The sequence below is a fragment of the Notolabrus celidotus genome, chromosome 11 (genome assembly GCF_009762535.1).
Source record: "Notolabrus celidotus isolate fNotCel1 chromosome 11, fNotCel1.pri, whole genome shotgun sequence".
Classification (NCBI taxonomy): Eukaryota; Metazoa; Chordata; class Actinopteri; order Labriformes; family Labridae; genus Notolabrus; species Notolabrus celidotus.
The window spans coordinates 6,111,077-6,132,037 of NC_048282.1; the positions used below are offsets into that span (position 1 = coordinate 6,111,077).

The following is a 20,961-nucleotide window of genomic DNA, read 5'->3' on the forward strand; positions in this document are numbered from 1 at the left end:
CTTTCTGTCTGTCTGTCTGTCTGTCTGTCTGTCTGTCTATCGGTCGGTCTGTGTGTCTGTTTGTATGTGTGTATGTATTACTTTCTTTCTTTCTTTATTTATTTCTGTATGTCTTTCTATATATTTTTTCCTCTCTGAAATATAAACATGTAGTAGTCTTAATTCTTGATTTTTATTTTTTATATGCCCCTAATGTATTAAGGATATCAGTGCTATATTATTATATTTCTGTACAATAGATATTTAACAGTGCAAATAAGGCAAAAACATGTTTTGGATGTGTGAATGTTCACTTAAATATTAGTTTATTAATACATATGGAAACTCATTTAGTATATGATATACTATATATCAAACCATAGATTCATATACAGTATAAGACATAACTATAGTTATCTATAACTATAATTAACTATAGTTTATCTTTAAAACAAACTATGAAATTATCATACTCTTTTCTAAGTTTGTATCGAATTGAATCAAGTCAAATCGGCCTTTATGTATGAATCAGTAACCATTCAAGTCGAAATTCCGGATTGGCAGTTTTGAGCAACAAGATCTGGCAACCCTGTTTGATGCGCATGCGCCCTGGCGTAGTGAGCACCTCCACACTTCCTCTGACAGACAGCGTGGAAGGATCGGAAGGATGGTGCTCGACTTGGACCTGTTTCGGACCGACAAAGGCGGCGACCCTGAAGCCGTCCGTGAAACTCAGAGGAAGAGGTTCAAAGACGTGACCCTGGTTGATAAACTGATCGCTTCGGATACAGAGTGGAGGAAATGTGAGTGTCCCTTTTGTTCCTGTTGCTCCAGTCAGAGCAGCTAACGTTAGCGCGGTGGCTAATGCTAATGTTAAAGTGACGTCAGCTTTCGCAGAACTCCATTCAAAGTTTCACATCTTTATTTTGATCTCGGAATAAAGAGCATTTTAACATCCTATATGGAAACATAGACATACTTTTTGTATACTTTGAACACACTGTTATATACCGGCGTCTTTAAATCCTGTGAAATCCTTTAATGATAACATCTTTATAAAGATTTAGACTCACCCTCCTGCTCCTCCTGCTGTAACGTCAACGCTGAATGATGATAGCTTCACTGCAGAGTTCACTCACAAAGTTAACTGATTATGAGGACAGCTATCATCCTGCTGCTTATAAAGTGTGCCGTATTTATGAATGGACATCACATAATATGATTATATGAGAAGCACCAGTTTAAAGGACGAAACAAGTTGTTATTAAGTTACAGAACATTTTTAAGGCATATTTTAATGGGAGTCTGGTGCTGTGTTCAAACATACGAAGAGAACAGTGGGGCTAATGCTACCTCACTTAGCATCATTCAGGGAACCTTCACGAGCCATATGGTTCCCACTTAGTAGTGAATTGTACTTACTTATAAGGATTTTAATCCATAGCTTCCAGGCTCTGTATTTTGGGTAACTTTAATGTGAGATATAAACACAAAACGTGCTTATGCCAGGTTAGCTTAGCGATGCCGGGTAAGAACGTGCAATCTGATGCAATCCCAGCCTCCAACCTGCCAAGTCAACCTCGCCCTGCGGTGCAGACACAGACTCTGTTTGATTCAGACTGATAATGAAAGATGTTATCAGTGCATTGTTCCTGTTTTAATCACCTTTTTATTATCATTCTTTATTGAATGTCGATGTTGGCACTGCCTCCAGCTTCTGTCACTTGGTTATTGGTGCTTCTGCAGCTCACAGGCACAAACACACACACTGTCCCATGCACTCTCTCACTCACTGTTTGTCATCTCCTTACAGGCCGCTTCACTGCAGACAACCTCAACAAGGCTAAGAACCTCTGCAGCAAGAGCATCGGGGAGAAAATGAAAGTAAGAAAGCATCTGGACACTCAAATAGTTGCTTTTTTTTAGGGATGCACCGAAATGAAAATTCTTGGCAGAAAACCGAAAATGAGGAAACCACGGATGAAAACCGAAATAAATTATTACGCCAATTAGTTGTAGGGAGACCGGGGACAGTTGTAACATTTCACTCCTTGGATTTGAGACTAAGCTATGCATTTTCTGTTTGTTTTGCACAGGCATTTTCTATGCCATTTATTTGCAGACACTTGAAGCTAGTTTGTATAGCAGTTTGAAAACACTGGGTTAAAAGAGCTCAAAGTTACAGACAGAAATGTCAAAAATGTTACAGCTGTCCCCGGTCTCCCCTACCATTGCATTTATGGCTCTGACTGTTACCTAACCTCACTAAAATTATGATCTCATTAAACATTAGACTGGATGATGGAGGTGTAGAACATGATCAGCAGCTCCTGGGGCAGGTTGAACTTCCTGAGCTGACGCAGGAAGTACATCCTGCCTCAGGAGCTGCTGATCATGTTCTACACCTCCATCATCCAGTCTGTTCTGTGTACCTCCATCACTGTCTGGTTTGGCTCTGCAACCAAACTAGACAAACACAGACTGCAACGGACTATAAGGACTGCAGAAAAAATCATCGGTGTCGACCTGCCCCCAATCCAGGACTTGTACCGGTCCCGGGCCAGGAAACGGGCAGGTAGCATCACTGCTGACCCCTCACACCCTGGACACAAATTCTTCAAACTCCTCCCCTCCGGCAGGCGCTACAGATCACTGTGTGCCAAAACAACCCGCCATAAGAACAGTTTCTTCCCCCAGGCTGTCACTCTGATGAACACTAAACCATAACAGTGTCATACCTGTCAGATCAATACTCTCTGTAAATATACATGTAAATACACAATGCAACAATTCTCCAAGCAGAATTCCATATTTCTATTTTTTGTACTATTTAACTTCTATTTTTATAATGTAAAACTACCTCTGCAACTCACCACTGCACTTTATCATATTATTTTAGCCTGTACATATTAGTCAAGCCTATTTGTTGTTTCTTTGTATTTATAGCTAAGGTTATTGTTATTATATTTTTATTTTATTTTGTATTGTAGTTCTTATTCTTATTCCTATTCCTATGCCTTGTACAAAGAGAGCACAGTTTACTAAAGTCAAATTCCTTGTGTGTTCAAGCATACTTGGCGAATAAAGCTGATTCTGAGGAAAAAAAAAAAACATATCAGACGACAAGGGTGCATGACCCTCATCTGGTTCAGAGAGACGAGCCCATTTTTCTGATGGATCGGCCTGGATCATTTCTCGTGCGCTCTGCTTTATTCCCACATCCAAGTAATGATCTTAATAACACGGATCAAGTAGAGTCACGATGAAGTGCAGAGGATCTGAATAGATCTCAGTGAAACGTGTGCTGACAGACTCTAAGAGTGAACTTTTCATTGTTTTCATTCTGTGGTCCGTCTCACCCTCTTTACTTAGAAGACGCTTTAGTGCTGCAATTAAAGGAAGAATGGATGCAGACATGTTGGCCCTGATCCAGACAAGCGCGTACTGGCCGCGGTTTTTGCTTGCGTCATCACAACATTCTGTTTCGGTAATAAAAATCTTTCGATGGCCAAATTTTCGGTGCATCCCTAGTTTTTTTTTCTTCTGTGGAGTGAAAAGATGTGTTTACAAACTACACCTGAGAATTTAACTTTCATGTTCCTCTGTTTAACTCTTTTGTTATGTTGTTAACGCAGAGAAAGGAACCAGTTGGAGATGACGACTCCGTACCTGAAGAAGCGCAGAACCTGGAGTCTCTAACGGCTGACACTCTGTCGGTATGACCGTCCATAAATTAATCTGCGTGGCAGCGTTTTTCTGCAGAGGTTAACAGATTGACTTCTTTCTTCTCCTCCTCCTCTAACATGTCTGCATTTTTCTTTGTCAGGCCCTCACTGTAACTCAGATCAAGAAGGTGCGTCTGTTGGTGGATGAGGCCGTGGAGAAGACGGACAGTGAGAGACTTAAGTTTGAGGCAGAGCGCTTCGAGTACCTGAGGGAGATTGGAAACCTTCTGCATCCATCTGTACCCATCAGCAATGATGAGGTAAGAGCTTGATACAGGTACAGGTTTAAAAGGATCAGACTTTAGACAGCTTTATGGATCAAAGACTACAGTACTGCCCGTACAAGGATTTCTTGGGGGGATTTAAATGAAAATGGTCTGAAAAAAAAACTGAGATTCATTAATACTTCCTTACACTGTAGAAAGATTGTGCTCACCTTGGTTTTAAAAAATGCGAACTTTGTTGAAGCGGCTAAGATTGAAAAGTGCCGCTGAGACTAAGTGGGCTCGTGTTTATGACGGGTCTTGCCATAAATCAAAATCAAAATCCATGAAAGGTTTTTCTATTTATTAACGAAAGACTCAAAATAATTCAATACCAAAAAAGATCTAAATAAACAGTGATAATGATGATGATGATGGCGATCAACAAATATATCCAAATCCACTCACCCTCTTCGTATGCCTCCCGCCACACAACTGCACAGGTAGATAAAAGGTATACCACACCCATGAACCCAAAACCGGAACTGAAGTCAACCTTAGAAGGAAATAATCATGATTAACAAATAAGACAAGAAAATCAACATTATGGCCCCTGCATTTGTCTTAAATATAGAACGTGTTTTTACAAATAATTCAAAAGAAAAATGTAATATTCAAGACAGACTCATGTTGCCCGATCACTGCTGCAGTGTATTTAATAGTTGTGCTACAGTTTATGATCTGTACTTTTCTGGTTTGTTTTCATGATGTGCATCCATGGTTATGTTTTCAAGGGACTTGAAATAATGACATTTTTTGATACAGATTGCAGGAACACATTTAATATTTTAGGCTATCATCTCTAAATATGTTAGTATATGGTTTACAAAGTTTCATAAGATAGCTTAAATATGTAGATTAAGACTGATTGACTGAAAATCTGATATGAAGTTTAATTTTAAAGTTTTCCTACATTTGTAATTTCCCTTGTTTGCTTTATTTTCTGAGGTTTATATGAGTGCATAAGTACCTATGTTACCTCAAACTCTAAATACTAATCTTATATTTCTTACTTTCCCTGTTGTTTCTTCCTGACAGGACGCAGACAACAAGGTGGAGCGTACCTGGGGTGACTGCACTGTGCAGAAGAAGTACTCTCATGTTGACCTGGTGGTCATGATCGATGGCTTTGAAGGGGAGAAGGGAGCTATTGTAGCCGGGAGCAGAGGTTACTTTCTGAAGGTGAGTTCAGATTTAAAATAAAGGACATAAACAAACAAATCACTGAAGAGAAGAACAATCACTCACATTTATAATCCTGTTTTTTTATTCTTGAATCAAATACCGTGACCGAGCCGTTGAGATACACAAATTAAAAAACAGCTGCTGATATATTTTCCTCTCTTCTGTTGTGTTCAGGGGCCGCTGGTTTTTCTGGAGCAGGCTCTGATCAATTATGCCTTGAGGATACTGCACAGCAAGAACTACACCATGCTCTACACGCCCTTCTTCATGAGGAAGGAGGTGATGCAGGAAGTCGCGCAGCTCAGCCAGTTTGACGATGAGCTTTACAAGGTGAGAAACGTGAACTGGATTTTTCAACTCTTCTGGTTAACTTTTCAATTAGGTGTCTGTGTGTTTGGGTCTGTCTTCAGTTTAACCTCAATGTTAAGAGGAAGAAGACTTCTCTGTCCTGCAGGGTTTTGAATTGTGCCACATTGAACATTAAAAGAAAGAGATGAAGCATTTCTTATGAATTTTTAGCAAGCGGCAACCTCTGGCCTCGAAAATTGAAGCCAATGCGGAAGTGTTAAAAACTACAGTTCCTCGAGTGTCCACTTGAGGCTGGCTCTGGAAGTACCAGAAACCACGTACACACCAATTCAAAGAAGACGATCTTTACAGCAGAAATAAACATGTTTACAGCCTGGTACAAAAAACAAGTGTAGTCTGGATAGCTCATTTCTTGATCCGCACACACTGTAGGTAGGGGGGGTGAATTTTTTCAAAACGCAGCAATTTTAAAGATATTAAGATTACAAGTTTTCCATTACGAGAGGCACAGCTGGCCTGATTGACAGGCGGGAACACTGTAGCTGTTAGTGAGGAGGTTTAAAGTCCGCCTCTTTGCATCACATTCGCTCGACAGAAGTTATGTTGAGTTCAACATTTCCAATATGGCTCCCGACGCCGATTGGCTTCAAACAAGGGCTTCAGGAACAGACGGGTGACATCACGGATACTATATCCATTATTTATACATTCTATAATTTTTAGACGTTACACAAGAACCATTGTTTAGACCTGAGACTCACCCTGGTCCATATAACCATGCTCTGTTAGTGTAGTTTTGGTAGACATCATGTCTGAAACTGTAGAGTTGTTGCCATTCCACATAGGATTGTGGCACCTATGGTTTCATATGCAGAAAAAATGATGTCATCCACAGGAGTTATGTAGTTATGTATTTAAATTAAATGTGTGAGCTTGTTTGTTATTATGTGTATTGTTTGTGTGTGTATGAAGTGTGTGGGACTACTGTTGCAAACCAAATTGCCCCTTGGGGACAATAAAGATTTTCCAAATCCAAAGAGTCCTAGATTGAATTAATCTTGGAGTTTATTGGAGTTTGGATTTAAAGAACTGATCCTCCCTATCTATTGAATACGACCTAAACCTGTTTTTCAACTCCTGTACTCTGTTAATTCAAACGTACTGACTATATTTGTTCCTCCTGCCACCGTGAAGCTTTAATGTGACAATTTTTATCAGCCACAAGAGGGCGCTGTTTCACTATTCAACAGATCCACAGCAGCCTCATCAAAACCAAAGAACCAGTTATGTTTGTCTCCATGCGATGTTGTTTGTTGTCTCTATGTCAACCGTAACTACTGCACATATTAAAGTGTGGCTTGTTTACAGGAGCTTAGTCACGGTTGAGATCATTGAGTTGGAGAGGCAGCATTATTGTCTCATGACTCATGACAAATCATATTTTTAGATTTTGAAACTTGTCGGGCTGAGTGCAGGAAGTTATGGGTAGGATAAATATCACGATGCATGTGTTGCATTTCTTTGTAATGTGATATAAGGATTTCCCAAGCAAGGTGGTTTAGCAGTCTCAGTGTTAAGGACCTCTGCAGCACCTCACCCCCTTTATTTGAAACTCATTTTATTGTCCACACTGCACTACAGACACACGCTGTAGGACTGTTTTCCTCATGCATGATTTCAAAAAGATGCACAGAGTCGATGATGACAGACTATTTATAAATCCAGTTTCCTCCTTTTTCTCTCTAAAACTGTCTGGATGTCACTTTTTCCAAAACTTTACCATCTCTGAGAACCTACTGGTGATTTAAAATGACTGAACCAGGACTTTCTTGACAGCGTGAACCCTGTTATTGAACTTATTGTCCCTCTTTCGTGTTCCCTTCAGGTCATCGGTAAGGGCAGCGAGAAGTCCGACGATTCCTCCATCGATGAGAAGTACCTCATCGCCACTTCAGAGCAGCCCATCGCAGCCTTCCTGAGGGACGAGTGGCTCAAACCCGAGGACCTGCCCATCCGCTACGCAGGTTTCTCCACCTGCTTCAGACAGGAGGTGGGCTCCCACGGCCGAGACACCCGCGGGATCTTCAGGGTGCACCAGTTCGAGAAGGTCAGTTGTGGAAAATTCTAAATCTCAGTTTTCCAGATGAATGAATTTACATTATAAGTCTTTGCAAGGAGCATCTTCAGTGTTTTGAATCAGAATGATTGTAGATAGATAATCAGGAAGTGTGATAGGTAATACATTTATTTTTTAATTAACCAAAGTAATGTGATCCCTCTTCCCTTGTAGATCGAGCAGTTTGTCTATGCCTCCCCACACGACGACAAGTCATGGGAGATGTTCGATGAGATGATCGGGACGGCGGAGGAGTTTTATAAGTCTCTAGGAATTCCTTATCGCATTGTGAACATCGTCTCTGGTAAGTCTGACAGACAATGAAGACTTATACAAGACATGAATGTTTTGAATTGATCTGTCTCCGATCAATCACGGCACCGGATCTGATAGGTTTCTATTCTAGTCAATGTGTTAACTTCCACTGGATCCGCTCCATTGCGTTCCAGCAAGACTTCTATTTTTCCCGGATGCCGGAGCACGACGCATCAATCTCAACAGAGCAGATGGAGTGGGACAGGAAGTCAGGCACCAAAACAAAATGAAAACATCCAGTTAATTTCAGAATAAAAGACTCTGTGTTATCACCAGATCGTATTTCACTTAACTACAACAACAAAACGTCATGATGAGCGGAGCCAGGCCTGGAGTCAACAGGTCAGAGGTTTTCAGAGGACCAGAAAGACAACATGGAGGAGGAGAATCCTTGATTCAGTGATTGCGGTCCTGCTCTGTGCTGCATTCTGAAAACTCAACCGGTGGGTGTTGACAGACAAGAGAGCACAGTGCCGGACCGCAGCAGATCAGAGACAGACCGGACACGGATCTGGTGGAGTCTGTGTTAAACTCTGAACGCCTGATTGTTCCTCCATGATTCTGCACAACTTTTCTCAGGGCTAAATTTGTATCAGAATAAAAAAGTTTGACACAGAGACTCACCACTAATCACTTAAGAAGGTTCCTGCTGTTAATGAACTTACTTTTAAAGAACTGATGTACTTGGCGTAGAAAGAGCTGAAACAATTAGCCAATTAAATGATTAAAATGCTTCTGTGTTCAGTCCAGCACAGCTAAATAGTGTTAGCACCTAAATAAAAGCAGATTCAGAGCATTTCACTACATGAGCCTCACAATGATCACAGTTTAACAGCTGCAGGAAAAATCATGGTTTAGACTTCAGTAACAAATCAACATTGAACTTTGTTTAATGACTCTGAACCCTTGTGTCCAGGGAGAATGTGTTTTACTTTTAATCCTTCTAAGTGTGCGCCATATATGGTACACCATAATGAACAAAATGCACCGTGAAGAAAAACCTGTACGAGTCTTAAGAAGAAACGTGCAGATCAACAGTTACTTTCTAGGAACACCTGCTCTAGAGAGCGCCTTGATTCAGTCTGTAAAGTCACCACTAGATGTCACTAAAGCCTAAACTCTGATCCTTTAAGTCCTTCTAAATTCTATAATATGAGACTGTGCTGCTTTTTTAAGAAATCAACAAATGAGCATTATTCTTGATGTTCTGACACTTCTATCGACTGACTCTGAAGTCTAATCCAGAAAATCATCCGCTAATTAGTTGATTGTGTTAAATACATTCTTGTAAAGGTGAGGGTTTACTTATCAGCTTCCTCTGCTTCTCTTGAACCCTCACAGAAACACAGGGTTAGCTGCACGCTGCCTTCTAAACGCTGGTCTTTGTCATTACAGGTGCCCTGAATCATGCAGCCAGTAAGAAGCTGGATCTGGAGGCCTGGTTCCCCGGCTCTGGTGCATTCAGAGAGCTGGTCTCCTGCTCAAACTGCCTGGACTATCAGGCCAGACGTCTCCGCATCCGATACGGGCAGACCAAGAAGATGATGGACAAGGTGAGCCTGCTCCGTTATTACTGCTGTCATGATACCTGATCCATAATGTGACTCTGGCTCATTGTATCACATGATTTAACTCACCTTATTACAGATGTGTTGTTCCTCTTGTAGCTGCATCCTCTTAAGACTTCCTGTCCTTGTTTGGTTCTTTAGGCGGAGTTTGTTCACATGTTAAACGCAACCATGTGCGCCACCACACGTGTGATGTGCGCCATCCTGGAGAATTTCCAGACCGAAGAGGGCATCGTTATTCCAGAGGTGCTCAGGCAGTTTATGCCTCCTGGTAAGAACGACTTCACATCTTGTGTTTTACTTAAAAAGAGAAATGACACGAAAGGATTTGGTTCATAAAATAAAGTTTACACAATGAGGGGGTAGTTGGTGAAGGAAATATGTAATTCTGGTGGCGTTTTAGTCTCACGTGAAGACATGATCACATTTTTTTCATTATTTCTTTTATGCAAAATAAACTTTAATGATCCTAGTTAGGGGAGTTCCAGATTAAAAGATTTCCTGGTCTTCCAAACAGATAGTGGACTGGTTGTTTAGTGGGAATTTAACTATCAGAAATTGATAGTGGTCTGGTTAAACACGGGGTCACAGAGTCTGCAGGCAAACTATGGCTGTTTTCGAAACCACCTGCTACATACTACTTACGAATGTAGTATGCAGTACGTACTGCATACTACAAACTTGGTTTGAAGGTAGTATGTAGTATGACTGCGCACACATCTCTTCTCCTAATACAGAATAATGATGTCTGCTCCTAAGACACATTATGAAATGTTCTTCACAATGACTACAGCACAGAAGTCAGAGAAACACTGCTGAGTCAAGCCGCTGATTCATCAGCTGGTGTATGAAAAATAAAATGTAGCACCAAAGTGATGTTCTCTGTGTTACACTGAGCTGACAAGCTTTAGCTTCACGCTAACTACATACAGTCTGAGAGATGTGCTGGTTAGAGAGTAAAATAGAAAAAAGGATAATATTCCTATGTGAAACGTTTTGAGGTGTTTACGTTCTTCACTGTTTTAATTTTATCTTTGTATTTGAGTTTTTTTATTTGTTTGAGGGTTTAAATGTTCTTCTCTTCTAACCATCTTCTGCCCTCTCTCCTCCAGGTTTAACAGAGATGATCAAGTTTGTGAAGCCCGCTCCCATCGATCAGGAGATGTTAAAGAAAGCAAAGAAGCAGCAGGAAGGAGGGAAGAAGAAGAAGCAGCAGGGAGACCTGCCCAACGCCATGGACGGCATGTCCGTCAACGACTCATAGACTTATCTGAGCGTACGATCACGTCACCGGCTGCACAGATAGAAACTGACGGAGCAGAGCCTTGTGTGTCCTGACTGAGGGTCACATCTGTTAGAAAACCTGACGTAGTGAAGGCTCTGTGTTGTCTGTTTCTATCTGAGTGGACGGTGCTTTCATCTCAGCAGTTCTACCCCCATCCACTTGAAGCACACTTAAAAAAGGGAAACCTCTGTGCTCTCAGTCATCTACAGATTCCACTGACCACCTGTCTGTCTGTCTCTGTCCTCTTCAAACATGTGCAGCAACACCGAGCCTAAATCAAACCAATAAAAGACAGCAGTGCAATTTAGTTAGAGTTCCACCTCCCCTCTCTGGAGAGATGGGAGCGTAGCGCAGATAAAACCACAGGTTATAACAGGTGAATGTTTGTTTCCTGAACTTTCGGGGTGTAAGTGTCGATGAAAGGTGTGGTTTTTGTATAACTCCTCATTATTCATCATTGAGACCAAAACCTTCATCTCCTCTGTGAAACATGGTCGGTTCTTTCCTGTCAAAGTTAATCTCACGACTGTAATCCAAACAATCAGGTGTTGGAGTTTCCCCTCTGTTTTAGGCTTTGCTTCACGTCCTCTCAAACCACAATCATCATCATCCTCCATCTTTGTTGCTTGACGTCATTGTTGACATAAGGCTGTCCACGAGCTTCTGATTGAGACATCGACATTGTAAGCACTTGCTAATACAAATATATATAAATATATAAATGAATGATTGGGCGTTAAATACATCAGATTAAATACAGTTGGTATGGAACTTCTTTGTGTGTCTCTTCATGTGTATCTGTCAATCAATCAATCTTTATTTATACAGCGCCAAATCATCAAATGTTATCTGAAGACCCTTTACATACTCTATGTTCTATTATTAACAAAGACCCAACATCAAGACAGGATAAGATCCAGGACTCAGTCTGATCTCATCTTAATCCACCATGAGCAGAGTACTTTGCAGCATTTAGCAAGTTACAGTGGCAAGGACAAACTTTCTTTAACAGGCAGAAACCTCCAGCAGGACCAGACTCATGTTAGACACACATCTGCTGAGACCGTGTTGGAGAGAGGGATAGAGGAGACTAAGAGAGAGAGAGATGAAAGTGATGAGATGGATAGCAGTCGTAGTAGTAGTAGCAGCTGGAGTCGGGTACGTCTACAACAGAGCTCAATAGGAACCTATGAGACAAGGGAGCTCAGGGACTCCAGAAAAATCTATGGTTAGTAACTTTAATGGGACAGGGAGAGTTAAAGGAAGTGATTGGGAGAGATAGGATCCCAGTGTCCCAGTTCCCCTGGCAGTCTTAAGCTTATAGCAACATAACTACGAGCTGATCCAAGTTAATCTGTCAATGCTTATGAAAACTTAAATGAACAAACGCTGCATTTAGCCACATATTTGGCTGGAGTCACTCATGACCATATTTTTATTTTCACTCATCCTGAACATGTTAAAGTTAAAAATAAACCGAAAGAAAAGACTGGAATGAAAAACAGCTCAGCCTGAAACGTGACATTTGCAGAAGAACAGAAAACAGTCTCCAGTCGCAGCAGCTGTTTTTTTAGGTTTCACTTTTTACAAGAAAGGACGGCACTACTGATTAGAAGATCTGAAAATAAATTATTTCAATTCACACAACCTTTAAACTACTGTGAGGTATACGTTCTTTGATTTATCTGGAGGTGATGGAGCCTGTCTGTATCTGTATGTCTTTCCTAAGGAATACTTCAGCAGCCTCCAGTATCAGTATTTTAAATCCTTATTGTATCCTACATTAACAACATGTTCAACCAAAGACAGGTTAACAGGGTAACCTCATTCAGATTAACAGACATCAGATCAAAGCAGCAGAGTAGAAACATATACACTACCAGTCGAAAGTTTGGACACACCTCCTCATTCAATTGTTTTTATTTACATTAATTATTTTCAACATTGTAGATTAATACTGAAGACATCAAAACTATGAAATAATCTGGTTTTGCCATAATAGGGCTATCCATTGTGTACTAACCCTACCTCTGAACAACACAACTGATGGTCTCAAACACATTAAGAAGGAAAGTCATTCTACAAATGAACTCTTCACAAGGCTCATGTTAATTAGAAACCTTTCCAGGAGACCACTTCATGAAGCAGACTGAGAGAATACCAAGAGTGTGCAAAGCTGTCATGAAGGAAAAAGGGGGCTACTTTACCTATCTCAGAGCGACGCAGAAAAACTAGTCCATGCATTTGTTACCTCCAGGTTAGATTACTCTAACTCCCTCTTATCAGGCTGCCCCAATAAGTCTGTAAAGATTCTTCAGCTAGTTCAAAACGCTGCAGCTCGAGTATTGACTAAAACTAGGAAGAGGGAGCACATTTCTCCAGTGCTAGCTTCTCTACACTGGCTCCCAATAAAATGTAGAATAGAATTTAAAATCCTTCTTTTAACCTACAAAGCCCTTAAAAATCAGGCACCCTTGTATCTTACAGAGCTCATAGTGCCCTATTACCCCTCTAGAACTCTACGCTCCCAACATGCAGGCTTGCTAGTTGTACCTAAAATCTCTAAAAGTAGTATGGGAGGTAGAACCTTCAGTTATCAGGCCCCTCTCCTTTGGAATCATCTACCAGTCAGGGTCCGGGAGGCAGACACCCTCTCCACTTTTAAGAGTAGGCTTAAAACTTTCCTTTTTGATAAAGCTTATAATTAGAGCTGGATCAGGCTTGGACCAGCTTTTGTCATGCTGCTATAGGCCTAGACTGCCGGGGGAACTGGCACACTGACACACTGGGATCCTAGCTCACCCCCTTCCCCCCAACCCCTTCATCACTTACTTTAACTCTCCCTGTCCCATTAAAGTTACTAACCATAGACCTTTCTGGAGTCCCAGAGCTCCCTTGTCTCGTAGATTCCTCTGAGCTGCCGTAGACGTCCTCCTGCTGCGGACGATCTGGACTCCAGCTGATACGGACGTGCTGGACTTCAGCGGCAACAGCTTCTACGACTCGTCTCATCACTATCACTTCTCTCTCTTACTCCCCTCTATCTGTCTTTCCAGACCCAACTCAGTCAAGGCATGATGGCTGTCTAACATGAGTCTGATTCTGCCTGAGGTTTCTGCCTGTTAAAAGGAAGTTTTGCCTCGCCACTGTAACTAGCTAAATACTGCGATGTGCAATGCTCATGATGGATTAAGGTGGGGTCAGACTGAGTCTTACCCTGTCTTGAAGTTGGGTCTCTGTTCATAGTTTGACATAGAGTGGTCTAGACCTCCTATGTTTGTAAAAGCGTCTTGAGATAACGTTTGTTGTGATTTGGCGCTATACAAATAAAGATTGATTGATTGACAGAATCTGCTTTGTTTAACACTTTTATGTTTTATCATTCAATAATTCCATATATGTTCTTTCATAGTTTAGATGTCTTCAGTATTAATCTACAGTGTTTCAAGTAATTAAGATATATACAAACTCTTGAATGAGAAGGTGTTTCCAAACTTTTGACTGGTAGTGTTTAGCAATTAACCCTGGTAGTTTTCAAACATCCTCACAGTGACCAGGATGCTCTTACAAATAAATGTGCTTTTTTACAGGACACACGCAGTTTTTATTTATGCAACTACTCCTTCATAAGAAGTAAGAAGCTCACATAAACGAACTTATAAACAACAAACCCTGATGATACTTCAGCTGAACCACTTTGATCATCAATTTATCAAGAGAAAATCAATATGTATCATTAATGCTCATCGTGGTTATCAAGTGTTTCTCAGATTTTTCGTCCTCTTCAATTTCCTTCTTTGTTTTTCTTTGAGTTAACACTAAATCAAAGTATGAAGGTTTTAAAAAGAAGAGATTAAGAATCTTAGACTCATTTTAAAATTATTCTTAACATCGTTTGTGCTTAATGGACGTTTGATGCATCATAAACTTAAAGGCAGCTCCAGGATATACCCGTTTATCTGATAAAAGGCAATAAGGAAGAGATGCTGGTTACTGGTTAACTCCAACAGACTTTACACTCCAGCATTTGTAATGCGTTAAGAAGCAGAGTCATTCTGTGAAAGGTGAGAAACATTTCAAGTATTTTATAAATGATTAAGAATTTAGTGATAGAAACATTTATGTTCATCTTTAATCTTTATCTCTACATTTTGCTCCAGGGTAAAGTTTGGAAATCAAAGTGTCACCATGAGCGACACCTCAGAGGACGACAACGAGATCTCCTTCTCCCTGAAGGTAAACACGACTCTGGAGGCTGAAAGTCTCTTTCTGATTTTTAATTTGTGATTTTTAAAGACAGTCAAACAATGTTCAGTGCTTCATCTTTTTGATCCAGTCTGTCAGTGACACCGCATTTATTCTGTCATACTTTAATGTGACATCAATGTACACGGGCGGATTGGGAGACATTGAAGTTTTGGGCACAGACATGAAAAGGCCCCATCCCTCCAAGATCATAGAGAAAACTTGCAGTTGCTTCATTCGTGGTTAATTTGTCTCTTTATTATTGTTTTGCTGAAGTTTATGCTCAGTTTGTTTCTCTATTTAATGGACTCTTCTGTGGCTTTCTATGGAAGCCCTAAAAGGACATGATAAATAACATATCATTTTCACTTGGTTTCTCAAGATCCCAACTTATTTGTCTGATTATCTCAAGATAACAAGCTTTGTTTCTTGAGTAAACGAGAAAAATAAGATGAGGAATCAGAGAAAATAAAATGTATTAATCATGTCCTTTTAGGGCTTCCGTACCAAACATAAAAGGAGCACATTTATACATATGGTTACCAAGAAACTTCAGGTAATAGGAAAGGCCTGCTAACAGTTTATTTAATTATCATTATTTTTATTTATTTTTTTGTCACAAACATTGTGAGACATTTATCTTACAGGTTGAAGATCAAAAACACAAAAAACAAGCTTTGTTCTTTGGATAAAATGAGATAAATGATCCCATTATCACGAGAAAAATAAGTTGAGATCTTGAGAAAACACACTTTTTTTCTGGCTTAGGCTAAGTTAACTTATTCATGTCTTAAAAAGTACTTCTATAACTTTCTTTGTACCGATGATATTTTTATTTTTACTTAGAATTTTTAAGGTTAGTTTTTAGGTTGCTATATTTATGTCCTTACTGTGTTGTTGTGAAGTACCAGTCTTCCATTCACCACATCAAATCCCTTGTGTGTGCAAGCTCACCTGGCAATACAGATTTCTTGATTCTTGATTCGTTTTCTCGAGATAATGACAAAATTAACTTTTTATCTTGTGAAAACAGAGAAAATATAATTTTCTGTAATCATGTCCTTTTAGGGCTTCGTTGCTTTCTGAGTCCCCTCATGATTTGTATTTTGCCCGTTCGTTTTCATTTTGAATCTCTTTGTTGCCATTTCGTGATCTCATTCGTCTATTTGTTATTTTCTTGTCTCTCTAAAGTAGAAATGCTAAAGTCCTTAAAGTGAAGGCTCTGCTTTAGAGTCTCTGTGAACCTTTGGGTCTACAGTCATGGCCAAAAGTTTTGAGAATGACACAACTATTCATTTTCACAAAGTCTGCTGTTTCAGTTTTTATAATGGCAATTTGCATATACTCCAGAATGTTATGAGGAGTGATCAGCTCAACTGCAATTAATTGCAAAGTCCCTCTTTGCCTTGAAAATGAACTTTATCACCAAAAACACATTTCTACTGCATTTCAGCCCTGCCACAAAAGGACCAGCTAACATCATTTCAATGACACACAGGTGTCACACACATTAACACAGGTGTGGGTGTTGATGAGGACAAGGCTGGCGATCAATCTGTCATGATTGAGTGACTGGACACTTTAAAAGGAAGATGGTGCATGACACCATTGTTCCTCATCTGTTAGCCATGGTTACCTGCAAGGAAACACGTGCAGCCATCATTGCATTGCACAAAAAGGGCCTAACAGGGAAGTTTATAGCAGCGAGTAAGATTGCACCTCAGTCAACCGTCTATCCAATTATCAAGAACTTCAAGGAGAGAGGTTCAATTGTTGCCAAACAGGTTCCAGGGCGCCCAAGAAAGTCCAGCAAGCGCCAGGACCGTCTCCTGAAGGTGTTACGGCTGCGGGATCGGGCCATCAGCAGTGCAGAGCTTGCTCAGGAATGGCAGCAGGCAGGTGTGAGTGCATCTGCATGCACAGTGAGGCGAAGACTTTTGGAGGAAGGCCTGGTGTCAAGGAGGGCAGCAAAGAAGCCACTTCTCTCCAGTAAAAACATCACGGACAGACTGATATTCTGCAGAAGGTACAGTGACTGGACTGCTGAGGACTGGGGTAAAGTCATTTTCTCTGATGAATCCCCTTTCCGATTGTTTGAGGTATCTGGAGGAAGGCTTGTTCAGAGAAGACGAGGTGAGCGCTACCATCAGTCCTGTCTCTTGCCAACAGTGAAGCATCCTGAGACCATTCATGTGTGGGGTTGCTTTTCGGTCAAGGGAGTGGGCTCTCTCACAATCTTGCCTAAAAACACAGCCATGAATAAAGAATGGTACCAGAACGTCCTCCGAGAGCAACTTCTCCCAACCATCCAAGGGCAGTTTGGTGATGAAGAATGCCTTTTCCATCATGATGGAGCACCTTGCCATAAAGCAAAAGTCATAACAAAATGGCTCGGGGAACAAAACATTAAGATTTTGGGCCCTTGGCCAGGAAACTTAATCCCATTGAGAACTTGTGGTCAATCCTCAAGAGGCGGGTGGACAATCAAAAACCCACAAATTCTGACAAACTCCAAGCATTGATTATGCAAGAATGGACTGCCATCAGTCAGGACTTGGTCCAGAAGTTGATTGACAGCATGCCAGGGAGAATTGCAGAGGTCTTGAAAAAGAAGGTTCAACACTGCAAATATTGACTTATTGCATGAATTCTGTGTAATTCTCAATAAAAGCTTTTGATACTTATGAAATGCTTCTAATTGTATTTCATTATACCATAGAAACATCTGACAAAAACACCTAAAACCCTGAAGCAGCAGACTTTGTGAAAATGTAATATTTGTGTCATTATCAAAACTTTTGGCCATGACTGTACATGGCCAGTACCAAGTTGACTAATTTTGTTATCCATCAATGTTAATCCATCATAACAGAGCTGTCTTTTTCTGTGGCCCACATGTAACCTAAATAAAAACACCATGTTTCATTTTTCTTCACATGCTTTTCTTTCTCCAACCTGAAGTTTCTTGGTCGAGTTGAGGTGGATCGCCCTGCTGGACTAGAAGTCCTGGATGAAGCGATTCAGAGCCTAAAGGTCAGTAACAACCACATACCCTCTGTGCTGTCTGTCCTGGTTCCAAAATAGATGTGCTGATGTTTGAGCTTCCAATATTTCAGCAAATGTTGTGTATTCTGTGTTGTTTTTAGTGCCCAAGATATCATACATCTGTCATTGTTTTTGTCCATAAATCAAGGTGTAGTCAGCTAAAATCTCAAACTGTTATCCAAAATGCTCTGTAAGTTTTGGTATTTCATCTAGACATCAATACTGTTTGTGTTCTAGAGGAAAACATCAGTTTGTTTAGAGCTGTATGTGACCTTATTTAGTACAAGTGTTGACTCAACGATGCAATCAATCCTCTCTCATCATCAGAAACCAGAGAAATACAACCCAGACAAGGCTGCCAAGAACAGCAAAGTCCACCTCTTCCTGTCCCTGAGCGGGATCGACCTTCTGGAAAACAAAACCAAGGTGAAAACTTCTCATCATGTTATTACTGCGAGGAATTACATTTTAATTCTCCCTGTCTCTGGCCTTGAATCATCACTGATACTCTGACTTTGCTTCCCCCTCTCAGTTCTTGTTGTACTCGTGCCCTCTGTCCAGTATCTCCTTCTGTGCCGTGGTCCCATTGTCACCCAAAGTCTTTGGTTTTGTGGCTCAGCCCCCTACAGCAGACACATATCACTGCTATCTGTTCCAGAGCAAGAAGTTTGTAAGTATCAGTCTAACAGCTCTGCATCCCCTCCAGGAACAGTTCAGTGGTTTATGTGCATTTCTAAATATTCCACAGTCTCATGTGCTGGTGTCGTTAATCGGGGACTCCTTCAGAGCTTCAAAGAAAGAGACCAAAAACATCAGAGGAGCACGAGACCTAAAGGTGGAAGCACTCAGACATAAGGTCAGTTCCACTTTGAATTTGACTTTAGATGTTCTGTTATATCAGTTCCAGTTCTCTCACTGTATCCTAATTTAGCACAACACATTTTTTTTAAGAGGTTTCAAGTCAGGTTAAGAGCTGACATAAAGGTGAATTGATCACAATGTGAATGTTTTCATTCTCTTTCGTGCAGTTATCAACAGTTGTTCCTCTTTCTCATTCTCCTCCTTTCAGAATAAAGTGCTGCAGAGGGAGAATGAGGAGCTGAAGAGGAGGCTCCAAGGACAGACTGAGGTTTAATGTAGCATCATGTTTTTGAAATGAGGAATGCACAAACAGATGTAATGAAGGCTGGGGTTGAAAATTAATAAAAACATGTTTTAATATGTTCAGAAATTGTTTTCTGTCCAGCCCTTTTGTAAATATATAATGTTAAATTAATTTTAGACATCTCTCCATAACAGCAGAGGGCAGCAGTGAGCTCTCCAGCTAATATTATCTTATCGAACGGCAAAAAGCATGGTGCGTTCAAATGCTGCGCAAAGTGTCGTAATCATTCAAAGTACTTGTTGTACACTCATAATAAAACCAAATAACAACTTTGAATATGACTAGCTTTTGAGATTTGTGAATGTTTAATCTGTATTCAACTGCTTGGATAATAATAGAACCTGCACCCCTAGCTTTCCAACTCTGTTACACTTGACTTTACTTAAATATGATACAAAGCAATGTTTGTTTGTTTTCAAGATAAGATTTTGGGCTCTTAGCCTTTACTGGATAAGAAATCCTGAAAGAGACAGGAAATGTGGGGACAGATGGAGAGGACATGCACCTCACCCTGTCAGGACTGAGACTCAATCCTTCGACCAGCACAGCACACTGAACAAAGTGTACCTGCTCCATGAACCTAGCCAAATCAGCTCCCCAATGCAGTGAAACTTTGATAATAACAACAATTTTATGGTCATTTATTTATTGGATACTTAAAAGTACGTAGGTCACCTGAAGGCAACAAAGTGATGCTGCATTCACGTGTTCCTCGGACGGTCTTCTGACTCCAGTGTATTCACTAGTTTATGGACTGAATGTAAGAACAACACAGAGACAATAAGAATATGTTCCTAGCGTTGTGAGCTAGGGAACTTAAAGTGGGTTCCTGCTAACAATTATAATCTTATACCACGACGCAATTGATAGGGTGGCCAAATCCATATCCCCCACTATATGTTTCCTCTAGAAACATTCCCCAAGACTGGAGAGGAGCCAACACCAGAGGTCTTGAAAAATGTGTCCTCTGTTTTGTCTTTGCTCCATCTTTCAATTTCTCTAGGGGTAAAAATTGTGCCAATTGATCAAGGAATGTCTTAAAGTTTAGGGGGGAATGACTTTTCCAAGATAAAAGGATACATTTTTTAGCAAAATATGTTATTGTAATTAATAATCTGCACTGTTTTTATCTAAATAAAGATTTGGCAAATCATTGAATAAATAAAGGTGGTGGATATGGATATGGTGGTATATAGATACACATTGGTCTGTGGACTTATAGTGCTATGTTGCTGTCTTTGTTTTGTCAAGTGTTGTTGTGAAGGTCTGTACATGTGCCTCACTCAGAGCCGGCCGGGCCCTAACCGACTTGGTGCCCTAGGCAAGGTCTCCACTGGTGCCCCTTGTGTTGTAACCAACTCCACCAACAATCACATCACATATACACTGAAGGACAACTGACATCCAGCTTTATGTTTTACACGTTTTCTTTATTGTAATTTTTTTTTCTTTAAAAGAACATGAATAAAATGGTAACAACTCTAATATTTAGCAGGAAAAAAATTATACCATTTCAAAGTACATAATGTGATAGTAGTAGAATTTATTCAGTCATTAAATAACACAATCATTTTCACAGTGCAGACACTTTCACACTTTGTTTATTTTACATTTCATACATTTTTAAAGCTGAGATCTTATTTGTTGAAGATGATCTTCATTTAATACAAACACTTAACTTCATTTAAGTAAATGCATTTTATTGGAGAATCTATCAGAAAACAGCTCCATTGATAAAAGAATGAATGAAAGAAAGAAAGA

At 40.3% G+C, this 20,961-nt stretch overlaps 2 protein-coding genes across 2 annotated transcripts; both read left to right on the plus strand.

Annotated features, from left to right (window-relative positions):
• The first annotated feature begins 588 nt into the window (after positions 1 to 588).
• On the plus strand, positions 589 to 11,516 carry sars1 (seryl-tRNA synthetase 1). Its single transcript, XM_034695935.1, has 11 exons — positions 589 to 782; positions 1,793 to 1,863; positions 3,615 to 3,695; positions 3,806 to 3,964; positions 5,006 to 5,149; positions 5,327 to 5,482; positions 7,347 to 7,568; positions 7,752 to 7,881; positions 9,288 to 9,445; positions 9,602 to 9,731; positions 10,573 to 11,516. Exons 1-11 carry the CDS (start codon positions 647 to 649, stop codon positions 10,722 to 10,724), a joined length of 1,539 nt encoding a protein of 512 aa, XP_034551826.1. The 5' UTR covers positions 589 to 646; the 3' UTR covers positions 10,725 to 11,516.
• Positions 11,517 to 14,684: 3,168 nt separating this feature from the next.
• Positions 14,685 to 19,266, plus strand: LOC117821873 (PTB domain-containing engulfment adapter protein 1-like). Its single transcript, XM_034696414.1, has 7 exons — positions 14,685 to 14,809; positions 14,906 to 14,981; positions 17,952 to 18,023; positions 18,363 to 18,461; positions 18,568 to 18,705; positions 18,784 to 18,891; positions 19,105 to 19,266. The coding sequence occupies exons 2-7, from the start codon at positions 14,934 to 14,936 to the stop codon at positions 19,168 to 19,170; spliced, it is 531 nt and encodes a 176-aa protein (XP_034552305.1). The 5' UTR covers positions 14,685 to 14,809; positions 14,906 to 14,933; the 3' UTR covers positions 19,171 to 19,266.
• Positions 19,267 to 20,961: the final 1,695 nt, after the last annotated feature.